Raw genomic sequence first — 16421 nt, forward strand, 5'->3', positions numbered from 1 at the left:
TGACCCAGGCCACAGCGCACATGGCTCTGCCTCTCCAAAGCCACCATTCCTACAAATCAGCCCTAGGAACGTGCCAAAAATCGCCCTTTTAACCCTTCATACCCCTCCAGGCACGAGTGAAAATGCTGTCTCTCCAGAAATACAAAAAAAAACCCCAAAAACTAAGCGAAGAGCTAAATACACATGTTCACTATCAAAATAATTCATGAAATGTAAATTAGTCTTAATTATGAAAGTGTTTCACATTTTGTAAGTAACTGAAATGTTAATATTGGCTTTTCCTAACTCCAATCTAAATTTAGATAAATAGAAATTTAATTACCCTAATTAACAGAGCTACATAAAGAAGTTTTTGCTGCAGACAATGAGCCCCCAGCCCCTTTAGCACACACAGCGCTGCCAAAGGCAGAGGAACCATGGAGAACGATCAACGTCTCTTAAACTGAGATTAAATTATTTGTTCTTGGTACCGTTTGGGAAACCTCCAAGATTTTATTAGTTGCTTTTGTTACAGAAAGATAAAATGTAAAGACATGCCATAAGCTATAACAAAAACTGTTGTTTTGGGGCACTTCTACCAAGGTGGAAATTCCATGGAAAAGGTGGGGCGACAGGTACCACAGCCATGCTTTGTGTGGGTTTGGGAAAATGGGCTCCCCTCCTGGTGGTCACCAGCTCTAGTCTGAGATTAACATCTCTGATTTCCAACATCTAACATGGTACTCATGTAGAGAGGGTTTTTTTTCCTTCTAATTCTACACTCTATAATTCTGGAAACCGCAACTGAGAGTGAGTATTTGCTCTGTGAAATTCAGAAGTGTTATTTTGCTGTGAAATTTTGGCACAGAGAAGCCAGCACCCAGAATCCACAGCCAACTCCAATTTCACAGTGATGTGTGTCCAAGGAAAAAGCCAAACCCGTGAGCTGATTGTTCTGTTCCCAAAGAACCCTCGTGTTCCCTCTGCCACGATGGTGTGTCCCACCAGGAGGAAAGGAGCTCAACAGCCAGTCAGGGCTTCCCACTGAAACAACAGCACAAAATGCACATGGAGTAAAATAACCCAAAATTTTGGGATGCTGTGGAATCCTGAACCAGCTGATGAGATGTTAAAATGGCTTAGAGCAGCAATTATAGTTTATGCACCCACCACTATAAAACACCAAAAATGTGTTTTAATTAGGAAAAAAGAGATAGGCCAGCTTTGGTTTTGTCATCTGAGGAACAAGCAATATTTCCCACCCAGCCAGCAAGAGCAGCTCATATCCCTTCAGACTACTGCCCTTGAGTGGAAATAAATAAAAACCACTTTCCCACTGCACATGTAAGCTAGGAAAAAGCTAAAACCTTAGAGAATAAAACAAAGAAGGGGGTCAGTGAGGGTGAAGGATGTTTCCCCACACATACACTCTGATGGGAGTTGAGGTACATTCTCCAATTCTGAACTCCAACAGGTAATGTACATAATTTTCAAAGTCAATTCATTTTCATTCTGTCCAAGAGGAATATAAAGAGTCTGTTGGGTTTTTACTGTTAGTCACAAGAATCTCCTACACATTTAAGTGCGCTCATTTTAAAATGTAACCCAATACTAATGATGTGCTTTCCAGTTATTCCCTGAGGCACTTGCACCACAGGCTACCAACACCACACCACTCAACACGTCCAGAGGTTACCAGTACAGCTGAAGCTTGTGAAGAACTAAAAACCAACCTCTCCATACTTGTTTGCTGAAGTTACAACATTGCCTCAAAAATTGAGAGGAAAAGCTGATAGAAAAATTGGGCACAAACCTCAGTGAACAAGCCAGTACACACAGGTTTGTATTATTCCATATTTGCAACCATATCAAGAAATAACCAGCCATTAGAACAGTTTCTAATTTTTATCATCTTTTTTTTTTTTTGGTGGCATTACTGCGCCAAAACACTGCAACTATAACATTTAATTTCCGATTTTTTAAATGCAATTAAATGTCTAATCCAACTGTTTTTATGTTACAGTAGCTGTTCACATGAATAGTACAGATATGCACTGCTCTTGACAGGTACACAGTCACAAAAGCAGCTCTCTCGTGTTCAGTTTGCTCTCTGTGTAGTGGGGTTTGTATGAAAAGCGTTCTTGATTTCTAAGCATGGTACAATTTTAATTCTTAATGCGTTAGTACAACAGTGCATTGGAAAAGTACTGAGCTTCTACAAAAAAGCTTTACAATTTTAAAACAGATTTTTTTTTCCTTTATTTAAACAAGCATAGGCAATTCTTATATTTCCACAACAAGATAAATATCCCAATTACGCTAACAGCTCATCCTACAGCGTGCCATAGTGATGGGGAAAGGGCTAACATTAGTGTTATTTACACAGACATGTCCAATATTAACCCAGGAGGAAAATTAAAAGTATGCTCAAATGTGCAATTAAATTAATATTATTTTTTCAGAGAGTTGGATTTCTTGCAAAAATTCCTCTGACTCATGGACACTGAGCTGGGATAACTTCTCAAATAACTCCTCAGAAGCACAATCTTGAGGACAAATTGTTTATTGGACTGGGATGCCAAGGGCTGGGAAGGAGAAAGAACTTAATATCTTCACAAAGAAAAAAATATTTTGAAATGGGGAGATGTCTTTGGACAAGTGAAATTGAACACCCAAACCGACTAGAACTCGAAAAACCTAATTAAAGAAATTTTCCAATTCCCAAATCTTGAATCCAGAGAAAATGCTTTCATGAGGGAAGATTCACTCCGAGTCATTACTATACACTGAGGTACCACTCAAAAAGTGGCCATAAAGGAAGTGACTTCTTTGCCCATCACTATCACACCAGCTGCCTGGCCATTGACTCAGCTCTGCTTTAGACCACGCTCTCTCTGTTCCCAGAGGCAAGGACTGCCCTGCGGCAGATGGGGCAGGTGGAGTTCTCCGACAGCCAGCGGTCGATGCAGTGCACGTGGTACTCGTGCGAGCACGGCAGCTTGCGGAGCTTGTTGCCCTCCGTGTACTCTGTGATGCACACGCTGCAGGTTTTCAGAGCGTCGCTCTCACCAAAATTCCTCATGGCTAGGTTGTCAATTTGTTCTTTGGTGAGTCCTCTTGGTTGGTCATCGTCATCTTCGTTGAGTAGGAAAAATTGTGCAAGGCTAAGGAATGGTAGAGAACCACTTTCTTCAAAAGTGACCGATCCCCTCATATTCCGGCCTTCCCGCCTGGCACCAGATGTTGAGCTAGCCTCGTGCCCACCCTCGTACACCTCCCCTGAGCTAACATCTGCATTCTCATTGCCCGAGGCGCCCCCGCTCTGCGGCTCAGAAGTCTCCACGTTGTGACTGGGAGTTGACCCACTGGAATCTGCATCGCTATCGCTGTACATGAAGTAGCTGAGCTCCCCGAAGCCTGTCATGATCTGCCTCAGCATGGTCTGGATGGCGACCGACGTGGTCTCGCTCAGGCCCGTGTTTAAGATCCTGCGGATGGGAATCCTAATGGTGCTGACGTAAGTTCTCACCCCAGCCCGCTCCGAGCGGGAGAAGGTGCGCCGGAAGCCTCCGCGCTCGCTCTCGTAGGTGACCGTGTTGTTGGGGGTCTGGGACCGGGAGCGGGTCCTGTTGGCTATGCTGTCCCTCTGCCGGTACTCGCCCGGGCGAACTCTTCTCACCTGCAGGTCAAGCACTATGGTGGGAGGCCTCTGCCCAGGAGCCGTGGACTCACTGGTGCCGGTGGTTTCTGAAGAACCTGCTGCTTGAGGAGCAGGCCTCGTTTCAGGGGGGGAAAACAGAACTGCATTTTCACTTGGCACCTCAGTCCCCACTGTGTGCTGCCTTAACGTCACGTGCTGCCTGGTTCTAGAGCTGCCCTCAGCCTCGCTCGCTGAGGAGTGGTCAAGTGTTTGAGATGATGTGTTGTGATGAGACCTGCGAGGGGCCTCACTCACTGCATTAATAGGTGACCTACTTCTATCAGTCCTAGCCCGCGTCCGCCGCTGTTCTGGACTCCTACTCCTGGCTCTCCTCTGCCCTCTAGGAGGGGAAGCCTCCTCAGCTGTCAGCTCCTCCGCACTGCTCCTTTCTGATCCAGGCTGCCTTACAGATGGTGATTCAGACCTTGGAATTTCAGAGTCACTTTGGCTGTTTTCCAAATCCTCCCCATTGGAAGGCTCTACAGATGGCTCATTCTCAGTTTCTGGATTCGTGTTCCCATTATTACGGTTGACATTTATTTCCAAACTGAATCTGAAGTCGCCGCTATTTGGGTTAGTCCGGCTCACTGCTCTCCAGGACTGGTTTCCTCGCTGCCCACTTCGTGTTGTATTTCCAGTCTGTCGGACTGAATTAAGCCAGTCTATTATAGAATCTCCATTTGAAACATCTTCTGCGGACTCTGCACCTGTGAAAAAGACAGGGAACTACCAAAATTAGAGTACTGAGCTAATTTTGGAGCCATCTTTTCCAAGAACATAATTGCTTAGCTTAACAAGTGACAATTTAGAAGTGCTGAATCCTACAGAGTGCTACTGTGGTTTCACAGGCAGTGCGACAATTCTGTAACTACCAGAGCTCTTCTAAGGGAGCAGGAGTGGATATGGCTCTAAAATGCACAGATAGGCTGCAGCCATCACAGAGCAAACAAGTCATCAAAAGAACATGTATTTTCTATCATAAGTAAATGGAAAGTCACATGTCAGGTGTCATAACACATCAATATTCTGTGTTTTCCTTTCCAAACAATTAAGTGATCTATTGACCGTGAAACAGAGAATTAAGTTTGTCCTGAACCTTCACCTGCAGAGCTTTATAGCAAATCTGTCTCAGTGAAGAATGAACCCCCGTGGTCACCTCCGAGCATCCCCCACCAATCTCTACAGAAGGGTGACAACAAAAGCAATGCAGCATCTTTGGAAGGGAATAATTAAAAAACAGGGATCACCAAAAAGCATCCCAGGAGGGAGCAGGCAGAAAGGCAATCTTAAAAAAAATGAAATAAAAAAAGAAATAAACCTAAGCAAAACTTTATTTTGATAGAAGTAAGAGATGTGTTATGAATGAAATCTGTCCCAAACTGACCTCTGCAGCAGACATCAGACATAAGGTTCACTGAGTTTTGAAACCAAGCTCACCTTGCACCTGCCTAGGCTTAACTTGTTCCACTCCTGCACTCAAGTTAAGGTCCGTATGGGGTGCTAAAGTTAAGAGTTTTCACAAATACTGTATATACCTCTATTCTCATCACTGTTTTGCTGTGGCGGACCTTCTTTAACTTGGTGTAGCCTTCTCAGCAACTCTTCTTCAGTAATTTCACCTTAGAAAATAAGCAAAATTTTCCAAAAATATTTCCAAATCATATATGTATGGCAAGCATTATCAAAAGCTTCTAAAGAAGGTACAAGCCACTGCTTGTGTTCTGTCTAATTAAATCCTGCCATAATGGCACTGCCAAGCACGTTGCTAAGGGGAAGTTCAGACACTTTAGCACTGTTGTCCCAAGTAAGTTTTCCTGAAGCTGAAATACCCAACAGTTCCATCCTATTCAAGAGAGATGTGCTCTCTGGCTCTGTAACCTCGACAACTGAGCAGCAATTTTTGTCATCCTACACCCATTAGGGTGTCCAGCGTGAAATATTTGAGGTTAACATTTCCACAAGCAGGTTTAAATTACTAGTCATGTTTTGAATTAGGTATCAACCTATGAAGAGGAAATCCACCAAGTTGATTGAAAGCTGACATCAAAATGCCCATGCAGAATCTCATACCATACTACTTACCCTGGTTACAAATTCCTAACCTCACCAGCACAAAATCTGCACACAGAGGCTTAAAGGAGATTTTTCTGTCCATCTAAGGGGTCATAACTGGATCAAATCTGGGTGTTCCTGTGCAAACACCAGATTTCTGTATCTGATGAATCTACACCATCCTATGTCTCCACAAGTCAAGGGACCACTTGAATTTAAATGTGCACAAATTAGCAAGAGGCTACTTCCTACCACGGAACACTGCTGCAGCACACAGATGGGTGAAAGGGCTTCAGGGGAACAGAAAATGACACAAATTGCTTACAAGCAACTCTACCAGGATGGACATAGGCAAGCATGACCTACCTGGTGTTCCTAGCAAATTGTTATCTCTCATAAGCCTGTAGTCCTCTTCACTCAGGTTGTTCACAAACTGATAGAAAGCTTCTTCTCGATCTAACCGATCCAGCTGGCTCTGACGTTGGGCTACTGGGTCAAACTGGAACTGGGTGTTCCCGTGCAAACACCAGACTTCTGTATCTGATGAATCCACACCATCCTATGTCTCCACAAGTCAAGGGACCACTTGAATTTAAATGTGCACAAATTAGCAAGAGGCTACTTCCTACCACGGAACACTGCTGCAGCACACAGATGGGTGAAAGGGCTTCAGGGGAACAGAAAATGACACAAATTGCTTACAAGCAACTCTACCAGGATGGACATAGGCAAGCATGACCTACCTGGTGTTCCTAGCAAATTGTTATCTCTCATAAGCCTGTAGTCCTCTTCACTCAGGTTGTTCACAAACTGATAGAAAGCTTCTTCTCGATCTAACCGATCCAGCTGGCTCTGACGTTGGGCTTCTGATTGATCAATACTTCCTTTATCACTAGAATCTGAGCTTTCCATCTTGATGAGTAGAAGAGTACCTAAAAAAGGAGAGAACAAACCCTTCATGAGAGCAGTGAAATACAGCATGGAATTTATGCGTGCTTGCAATGGACACTGAAGTACAGTTAAAGCAGTTTGCTAATGAAGCTTTAGTTAGGATCAGGCTCATCACCACAGGGATCACAAACAAAGCATGAACCTCCTCAAGAAGTACAAACAAAACTGATGCCCAAATACTCATCAAAGCAGCAAGCTGAACAAAGAATACCATCTGCCATAAGCCTTATAGCCCATCTTTGAATTCACATAGTAGGTGACCATGATTATCTGCTTTTTGCATAAAATATTCCTAATATCACAACTGCTTCTCCAAGCAGCCTTAGAGAATAAGTAGTAGTACAAGGCATAAGCCATCCTTGATTGTGCTCTCTGAGCAGAGGATTATGTGTTCCCTACCTTTTCCTGCCTGCTACAGAAACACCCTCTTCACCATACTAGTGAATTTTAACAGAATGAAGTGGTTATGAAGAACTCAAATGAAGAAGATGCTGTCAAACTCTGTGCACAAAAAAAAGGGAGAGGTTCTCATTCCCTCAAAAAACAAAAAGAGTTTGTAAAATCAGCTTTATAGTATTACATCAAGACAGGAGTTTGCTTTCAAGTTTCAGCTTTTACTGAACTACTGATGTTGATGAGCAAATTTCCAAGACAAAACTCCAGCATATACGAGGTACACCACTGCTTTAAAGAGCTGTCTTCTAGGCTGCATATTTTTAAATATAACCTTCTCATATTGTTTCTCATTTGGATTAAATACTTGACAATGTCTCTCTTTCAAGGAAAATAATCGATGAATGCCGTGTCTGTATCTGATAAATATTATAAGGAACACATGCAAATGCAGGAGACATTCTGGCACTGGCTGTGCCATGCAAATACATCAAATGAAGATAAAATAAGCAGTTTCCTTGATCACTCTGCCTCACTATTCACAGCACCAAGAATTTTCCTGTACAACTGGTAGAATCTAGTTACTCAGAGGTGATTAAGAAGCTAATCCTCTGCATGCTAAAAAGCTCTGCAATAACATTCCCCATCAGAAAACATTCCTTTCATTTAAACCATACTTCAAGTGACATAGAAATACTGGAAGAATAAAGCTTTTCTGCTTCTCACTGGAAAATTTCCAACACTTAGACATCTGTCTAGTGCAAAAAGCATCTTTTTTTGGTTTGTCAGCACAGCTGTCACGTCAAGACTGCCCACAGTTTACATTAGTGCTTCTCCAGAAGAGCAGCACTGCATGATCTCCATGGGCACTTTATTTCAGCTGCTATGGTGAAAATTAAACTGCACCAATGACCTCAGTGTGCAGCACCAGAAAAATGCCACAGGATAGGACATCCCATTATGGCAGACTTGAAAATTAGGAAACTGCTGTTCTGACCCTCTTTGTCTTCAGTTCTGATGCAGCAGAACTTGATTTTAAGTAAGTGATATTAACTTATTGCCACTCGGGGCTACTGGTGCTGTTTGGTTCTGTGACGTTCTGCCACTTTACCAAAGCAATTACACCCTTTTTTCAGGAATCGGGAAGCAGCAGCAATTACCAGTCACTCCAGAGTCAAATGGGAGCCTATCAGCTTTCTCTGCGTTTCTAAATCCCTGGAGCAATCTAAAGACTGCAGACTGGCATGTGACATGTGAGTGTTGTGTGCTGCGACGTGCTGTTAAACACCGATAAACGACCCCATTCACAGGACAGTTGTGCAATAGTTTCTGCAGGTGTGTTCAGCTCTGACCCGGCTCATTTAGGAAATCCCTGTGCCCTTCACATGCTAGGCACGTATTTCTAGTGAGAACACAGCTCCAGTCAACTTTTTTTACAAGCTTTCTGCAGCAGAATTATTACTCCAAGTGACATTATTTAAAGACATGCTGGAGAAGATACTTTTAAAAGCAGCTCTTACTGGTTCTGGTAATATCTGAATAAAAGTCTCAAGTAGAACAAGAGACTTCCATCCAAAATAAAACCTTGAAATGCATCAGTTCTTTGGGAATACACATCAAACCTGGAAACACGTGGAATGTCTTCAGAAAGATGGCAATATTAACACCTTCATAAGCATAAGACCAATTCTTCAACAGCTCTTAAAACAGAAAGATGCACTACACATACAAAACATAACATTTGTTTACTACTTATTTACTACTTTCCTTTTAACTGAAAATGCTTGCAGGCACCTTGGCTATCTAATGCCTACGTGATTCAAAGATACTTGCCTATTCCCTTTCAGAAAACGAAGGTGCACCATTCTTGGTCAGGGAAAAAGGGAGAGTCAAAACAAGTCATATGGAGGGGGGAGGAATTTAAAAATCTCTTCTCCACCAACAGTTCAATGGGCGATTCTTTAGGAAATGCTTGGAATAAGTCAGTACTACTTATTTTTAGATTTGCTCCTCTTTTCTCCTTCACCATCTCTTATCTTCCCTCTTAAACCATAAAACCAGTTAATGGTCAAGGCTGAATAGTTTACTGCTGAGAAAAAAGCCTCAGAGGTGGGATGAATCAAGAATTTAATCTACATAAAGACTCTTCTGCTAGTGACAAATTGCTGTATTTTCCTATTGCAAGCTACTAACAGGTTACACCAGTCCCCCATATCCCGATTTCAGGATCCAGAAATGCTGTGCATCTCTCTGGGATGTTTACACTGATGGAAATACAGATGGCACAGAAACACAGCAGCAACAACACATTCTCCCTACATGACTGCTGACAGCAAATAGGATGATACTCTTCAAACCAGAGCTCTGATATTAAAACCAGCAAACGAAAACCAGGATTTCTACCCTAAGGCTTCTTCTAGTTTCCATCTCCTCCCTGTGCACTCAGCTCATTGTGCACGTTGTCCAACGTAAGCCTCACCTCCCAGCCCGCTGCAGAGCTCCCCATGGCCAGACTGAACCTACTGGAATGTTTAAACTGCTCCTACCTCAGCAGACTCCACAGAGCCCATCTGCCTGGACAGCAGGACTTCCACGGTGGGAGTTACTATGGCCCTGCACAGAGAGGCAGAAAGAACTTGAAAATCTGCCCCTCCGGATGCTGCTCTCAGCTCACACCCTGCAGACAGTTAAGACTGGCTGAAGGAAGCCAGTAATACAGGGAAGCCTGATGAGGGAAAACCAACAGGTGTACTATTAGCTTACAACAAAATAACCAACATTTGGCTATCTAATAAGCAAGTACAGTTCAACTGTGCTTTTCTTTCTTCCAGTGTAAGACTTTGTTCTTATCCAAGCTAAAAGATTCAGAATTTCCTCCTTTAGTGTCCTTCCCTGTCAGCACTGAGTTGACACAGGGTGGGGAAGGTCACAGCTACGAGCAGGAAGTTCAGACCTGCTGGTTACTGCCAACTTCAGCTGAGATACCCAGGTATGAAAATCTCTTCACGGGTAAGTGAGAGGGTGACCACCTAAGGACTGCACAAAGCAAGAGGATCAGAGATAGGATAAACAACTTTCTCCTTGAAAAAAAAAAAAATAAATTCTTCAACAGATGAATATCCAGACAAGAGTAACTACAGTGAATTCTTAATTGGTGTTCCCATCCTGCCACAAATCAGAAAAGTATCTTCCCTGCAGTTACGCTTCAACAACCTCAGAGATTTCCAAGCACAAATGACTGCCTGTCTCCCCACTGCTGCTCCAGACTGCAATAAGCCCACAAAAGCTATTGTTTGTTACATTCCTTTAATTCAAGAGGAAGTAATACTATGGGTTTTTTGATAGGGACAATTTAAGAGTACTGGATATTCCCTCAATAATACAAAGTTATCATTCTTACAGTGTAAGAATTATTTTGTTTTCTTTCATGCCAGGTTGTTTGTAGACTAAATCCAGTCAGGAATGTGCTACTGCCTCAAATCTAGAGGGACAGCAAGCAGGGATAATATGTGTGTCATCCATTTACCTTCAACAGTAACACAGCCTATCTCCATATTCCACAGCACTTGTGGACCACAGGATTCTTCCCAGAAAAAGCATTAATGGACCATAATGCACAGTAATAAATCTCTAGCTCTTCCTCCTTCAATAATGTGTAGTATCTCCTGACATTAGTTGCCTGAATTCAACACCAAGACACTACCTTTGCCTGCATTCCTGGTTTTTTTACATTTGAAAGAAATCCCATGAAACATTAGAGCTCTCATTAAACCAGCTAGGCAGAACTTAGAAAATCCAACAAACCCTGAAATCACTAATTGGCAGGGTCAAATGAAAAAGCAACACCTTAAAATTCAAATTTTCATATATTTATGGGGCAAGCCTCAAATTTTTACAGGACAAGGCATGGAATTTAATTAAACTGAAGAAACAACTCAGCTGCTCATGAGTCAGGTGTGCAAGAAGAAGTTCCTCTAGAACTCCCTCCATGTCGGTGTTACCGGTATTTCAACTTCACCTGAGAATCTCTTGTGCCCTGCGTGGCAGGAATGTTTCCTGAGTTACCTCACGTCCCAGCAACACAGTTAATACCTCTGGATAAACAAAAAAAAAGAGGATGGCAGTGTGGGTGTTCCAGAGATGTCCTCAGCAGAAGGCCAACTTCTCATTTATGATTCATACCCTCATCTTAATTAGCTACTCCAACCGGTAGAGCACCTTGCCTACTTGCAGTCTACAGAACTGATCAAACCCTTGGACTAAAGGAGTGACTCAGGATGGAAGCCAGAAGCACTGATTTATTTGCTTTGGGTCGTTAGAGGCTATGTTCCCTGCCCAGGCTGCAGTGAACATGCCTCAAAGACACTCCAGCTCGAGAGAAGCAAAGCACAGCTGCGTGTCCAAGCGCTTTCCACGAACTGTGACTTCAGCAGCTCTGACGTGCCATGGCAGCACGGCCGCAGCCAGCCTCGCTCCAATTCCATGTCTCAAATGACACAGGAACAGCAGCTAGAACAGGCAGTCCTCTTACCCCAGCTCCTTCAAGCACAAACTGAACCCACTTCACACACAGCACTCATCCAACCCACTCCACCTCATTTTCCTAGAAGAATTCAAAGTTGAAAAACAGTTTCCATGCCAGTCAGTATCCAATTTCTCCATACTCAAAACTAGCTGGAAGTAAAGCATAACAGAAACTACATTTTCATCTTAAATATTTCATCACTCAAGTTTGCAAGCTCAAAAGCAGAAGAAAACCTGTCAGTGAATCCCATCATTAAAGGAAAAAGACACCCTAAGACACTGAAATGAAAGTCATCTATTTGCATTATACATGGAGCTTCATTATGTCAAGTTTGTTGGCTTTCTCTTTTTGTGCAGGTGCACAAGCTTCCTTTTGTGATCACACCAAAGGCTTTGATACCACAGGTCCAATGCACTCATCTCCATCTTAGAAACAGTAAAAAGGAACAAACTTTTCTAGTTTTCAAAGTGGCATAATGACATTTGGAATTTGTTTCCCTGCTATTGTGGCTTTTTATTTCCACTGTCATGAACAGCACATTTAGGTTCTTATTAGCTTTTTAATAAATCTACCATAAGTTTTAAAATCAAGAACTCCCTGTCCTCTTTAACTCAAAAGTTATCCTGAAACATGCACCACTCTTGCAAATCTGGAAGAACGTTTTGTATTCTATGGAAGTGTTCTGTGAAAGTCCTGTAAAATTTAAATGCCATTTTAACAAGGAATGTTAAACATCGATTCAGCTTTTTCACTACCCCAGTGTGTTTCAAAGCAAAGGCCCTCAAACAAGATGTCATTCTGAACATTCATTTCAAACAACAGAAAGCAAATGAATACTTTTGCAGAACAGTGGCAGAAAGTTCCACAGAATAAAAAAACCCAACAGACCAGAGAGCAAAAACACTTCAGCTGAACCAACTGCTGAGATAAAGAAGAGAAACACTAACTCCTGATAAGTCAGAAAGAAGTGAGGAAATCAGGGCAGAGCTTAGCAATTCCAGAACACTGAGAGCATGCGGAACCAAGATGGAGCTCTGAAAATAAAATGCAGTAACAACTGCCAAAATGCTGGGCTTTGCCTTTTATCATCTACACTTACTACAACAACACTTTTCACATACAAGTGGAAAATAAAATTAAGATAGCACTGCCTCTGCCATCAAATTCAGATTACACAGAAGCGAAAGCCTGGTGTATATGAGGTGCAGCAAGTTTTCAGCACTGCAGGCTCATGAAATGATGCTCTTTTTGCCCAGAAATGAGCTTCCTGCTGGGTCAGTAGCAGAGGGCCCACTCTGCACTCAAAAGAAGTAAAGCTGCACCCAAGTAACCAGTGTTGACCCTGAGAGACAGCACAGGAACAGGACTGACATCCAACGACACATAGTTTTGATTCCTGAAGAAACACAAGCTGTGGTTAGTGAAAACACCAAGCCAATCAACACTCAGTGACTTTCAACTAAAAAAGAAAAAGCCATCTTTAAATTTTGAACTGCTGAATCTTCCTGTCTCCACACAACTGCTGCTATATGCAAGCACTGCTAACAGTAGAAGAACAACAATCACTGCAACCACAAGCCACAGAGGAATTCCGATCCGTGCGTTCCTGTTCTTGTTGATATCCGCTGCCCAGAACACAGAAGTGGGAAATAAAAAGAAGGCAAATTTATCTGAATTCAAATAGACATCTGTACCATGAGAATTCAATTTCTGATGTCATCCCAAGGCAGGGAAGCTGCAGCATTTTAACAGGACTCTGTGCACATACACCTTGCACATCAAAACCCAGAGTGCTGTGAGCATAAGATGATTTTAAATACTGAACTAAGATAAAATATGTGCTGGCTTTTCCTGTGTTCCATAATCATCAAGTGGTTTTACGAGACCATCCAACCCAGCAGACCTCCCTGAGTCAAAAGCTGAGCCTCAACACTGCAGAGCAGCCAAAAGCTCCTACCAAGCACATTGTTAATACAAACCTGAGCAGTCTGAAGGAGACACAGCCTTGTGTTTACGATCTTACCTGCAGCCAGAACCTGTGCAAAGGCAAAACCAGTCCCTGGGATGCTCCTGGCTATCCCTACTCAGCACACAAAGTTCCTGACTAAGTTATGACACTGCTACACTCTTTAGAAGTTTTGGTTTTGAGAAGCACAAGACTCTCATAAAAGCATCCTGAAGACGGAAATGTTCACATTTGGTTTCATCCCTTCACGAATAATTTTTGCAAGCTCAGCAGCTGATAAGTTTTCACCAAGACTGAGATTAAACCACAAAACCTCGGATAAACACCCAATGATCGTGTCTGGATTCAAGTGTTTTAACACATGGAAACTGAAGTTCTCTACAAAAAAAAGAATTTAGGACACTCCAGTAATGTGTTAAGCTACATTAGGCTGGACTTAAATACAATCTTTAGACTCAAGTATATGGAGTCAGAACATTATGCTATGATTGTTAAAAAAATGTACAACACCTCCACTGCAACTGGAATGACTCTGCTAAGATCAAGGGATTTATTTTGATACATTCCCACGGGGAAGAGGAATAAAGGAAAAAGCATGGCAGGTGTATTGATGTAGAGGTGTTTTGAAAACATTTCCATCTAAGGATCAGCCATTCCTCTAAAAAAAACCAACTACACATACTGGAGAGCAGACACTTGCAGCACTCTTGTCCAGGAATTCAGTAATATGGAAAATAAATATGATACAGATGGCAACCACTACAGCTCAAAAAATACTGGTGTGTGGTTATTTCAGTGACAAACATTTACCCAGTTGATGAAGGGTACACTGCAGTTGTTGTGCCTTAGTGGTCTAACATAACAAGAAACCCTTAATTTTATAATGTGTGGTGTGTTTTCCCTTCCCAGGACATAATTCCAAGCTATCATTATTTTAATTCCAAAATGGTAAACCTGTAGAGGGAACAGAGTGCTAGGTGACCACCACAACAAAACTAAATATCTGACCCTCAATTAAGATAATTAACTGTCCAAGAAGCAGCCAACTGTTTATTTGTTTTAGAAAGACTTGACAAGTCACTGCAATTAAAACTCAGTGACAAATTAGCGTCAGAAGTTCTTTTGAACATTTGACAAGTATTTCCAAGTTGAAATTACCCAATACTGCCAACATGGACAGGAAAATAAAAGTGATGTGTGATGGTACTATTGGGTATTATCAAGTTTGTATTCTTGTTTAGGAGCTGCTCTGTACCAAGGCTCCACCTTCCTGAGAAACAGCAAAATACTACTATTATTTTAAAAATTCAGGGTTTTTTTTTTTTTTTTGCTGTGAAACCTTTTGTCAGACTTCTACTGCCCACTAAAATCAAGACACATAATACATTTTATTAACAAACCTTAATCGCCCCTACATTATAAACATACACACTACTATACACAACCTGATATTGCTCCTCAGTTAAAGCAGACCACTCAAGATAAACACATACATGCAGCTGGACTTGACAAGGGTTTTGAAACAAGAGAAACAGAAACCTTAAATGCCATTAAAAGGGGCAGGGAAAAACTTGCACAGGAAGCTAAGGTGACAGAGCAAAGATGACGTGCTTAGCTGGGGAGAAACTCAGCACAGGAATAGCAAACACCACAGGTCTGAACAGGTCACAGGCTGATCCAGAGCTCTGCACAGCGGGAGAGGAAGAGTTCTTCTCGCCTGTCTTCCACAACAAGGCTTCTCGCCTCAACTCACGGGAAGCACGGCCTGAAGCACGGCCGTGAAGAGCGGCGGTTCCTCCAGCAGACACTGAACTGTGGACGAGGCCCAGGACAGCAGCCCCAACCACCCCCTCCCCCACCGCTCCCACAAGGAGCTTCTTCCAATTCCTCCTCCGCCCAGCCGGACGGTGCCGGGCCCGCCTGCCCTCCCCGCGGCAGCGCAAACGCAGCTCCAGCGCCCAGCGCAGGATGAGGGTCGGGGCGGGCGGCCCCGGCAGGAGAACGCCCGGGGTGACGGAGCGCGGCCCATCCGGGCACACCCGCGCTCGGACCGCCATCACCGCCCCCCGCTCCCTCACGGCACCGCGGATGGAGCCTCCCGCGCCCCGCCGAGCCGCCCCGCCGGCCCCGAGCGGGGACTGAGGGCCCCCGCTCCCACCTCCCGCTCCGGGCGGAGGCCGCCGCCGCCTCCCCCGGGCCTGGGCCTCTCCCTTCCCCGGGCCATTTTGAGAGCCCGCCCCCGCCCCGGTGCTCACCGCCCGCCGCCGCCGCCCGCCGCCGCCCCCCGGGCTGTGGGTGCGCCGCTGCCCGCGCCGCTCGGGGCTGGGTGCCGGCTATCCGCGCTCCGCCCGTGTCGCTCCGCCGCCGCGCCGCCTCCTGCCCGCTCAGGCGGCCATTTTCTGCTCCATTGTTACCAAGGAACGGGGGGCCGGAAGCGGCCGCCGGTAGCCGGAAGTGGAGGCGCGCGCGGCCCCGCGCAGGCGCGGCCCGGGAGGGCAGCCCCGCCCAGCGCGCGCGGCCCCGGCCCTCAGGGGCCGCCGCCATTTTGGTGCGGGCAAAGGCTGAGGGTGGGGCAGGGTGGGGCGGTGATGCTCTGGCTGCTCGGGCCGCTCCTCGGCTCGGTGCTCCCAGGGAACGTGGAGGGGACCGGGGGTCAGCGGTGCCCGCCCGTGGTGCGGTGCAGCAGGAGGGTCTATGCCCCCGCGGTCCCCTGAGTGTGGGGCCGTTTCATGTCGCCTCAGGTGTGTGCGCGCTGGGTAGAGGGGACTCCGTGCAACGTCGATGGTGCCAAAAAAACAAATACTGGCAGCACTGGTGCCTGTCGGTGCGGATATTCACCCTGCTCTCCCTTCTAT

At 44.4% G+C, this 16421-nt stretch overlaps 1 protein-coding gene across 14 annotated transcripts; it reads right to left on the reverse strand.

Moving 5' to 3' along the window:
• Nucleotides 1-2213: 2213 nt before the first annotated feature.
• On the reverse strand, nt 2214-16421 carry RLIM (ring finger protein, LIM domain interacting). 14 transcript variants are annotated; one of them, XM_041484565.1, is made up of 5 exons: nt 15822-16421; nt 6565-6663; nt 6098-6187; nt 5215-5298; nt 2214-4386 (listed from the first exon to the last, which is right to left on the reverse strand). In XM_041484565.1, exons 1-5 carry the CDS (start codon nt 16108-16110, stop codon nt 2858-2860), a joined length of 2091 nt encoding a protein of 696 aa, XP_041340499.1. In that variant the 5' UTR covers nt 16111-16421; the 3' UTR covers nt 2214-2857. The 14 variants fall into 14 exon arrangements, with proteins under 14 accessions (XP_041340499.1, XP_041340497.1, XP_041340495.1 ...); XM_041484563.1 differs by lacking the exon at nt 15822-16421 and adding an exon at nt 15320-15717; XM_041484561.1 differs by lacking the exon at nt 15822-16421 and adding an exon at nt 15284-15717.

Source organism: Pyrgilauda ruficollis, unplaced genomic scaffold (genome assembly GCF_017590135.1).
Source record: "Pyrgilauda ruficollis isolate IOZ18807 unplaced genomic scaffold, ASM1759013v1 scaffold67, whole genome shotgun sequence".
Taxonomy (NCBI): domain Eukaryota; kingdom Metazoa; phylum Chordata; class Aves; order Passeriformes; family Passeridae; genus Pyrgilauda; species Pyrgilauda ruficollis.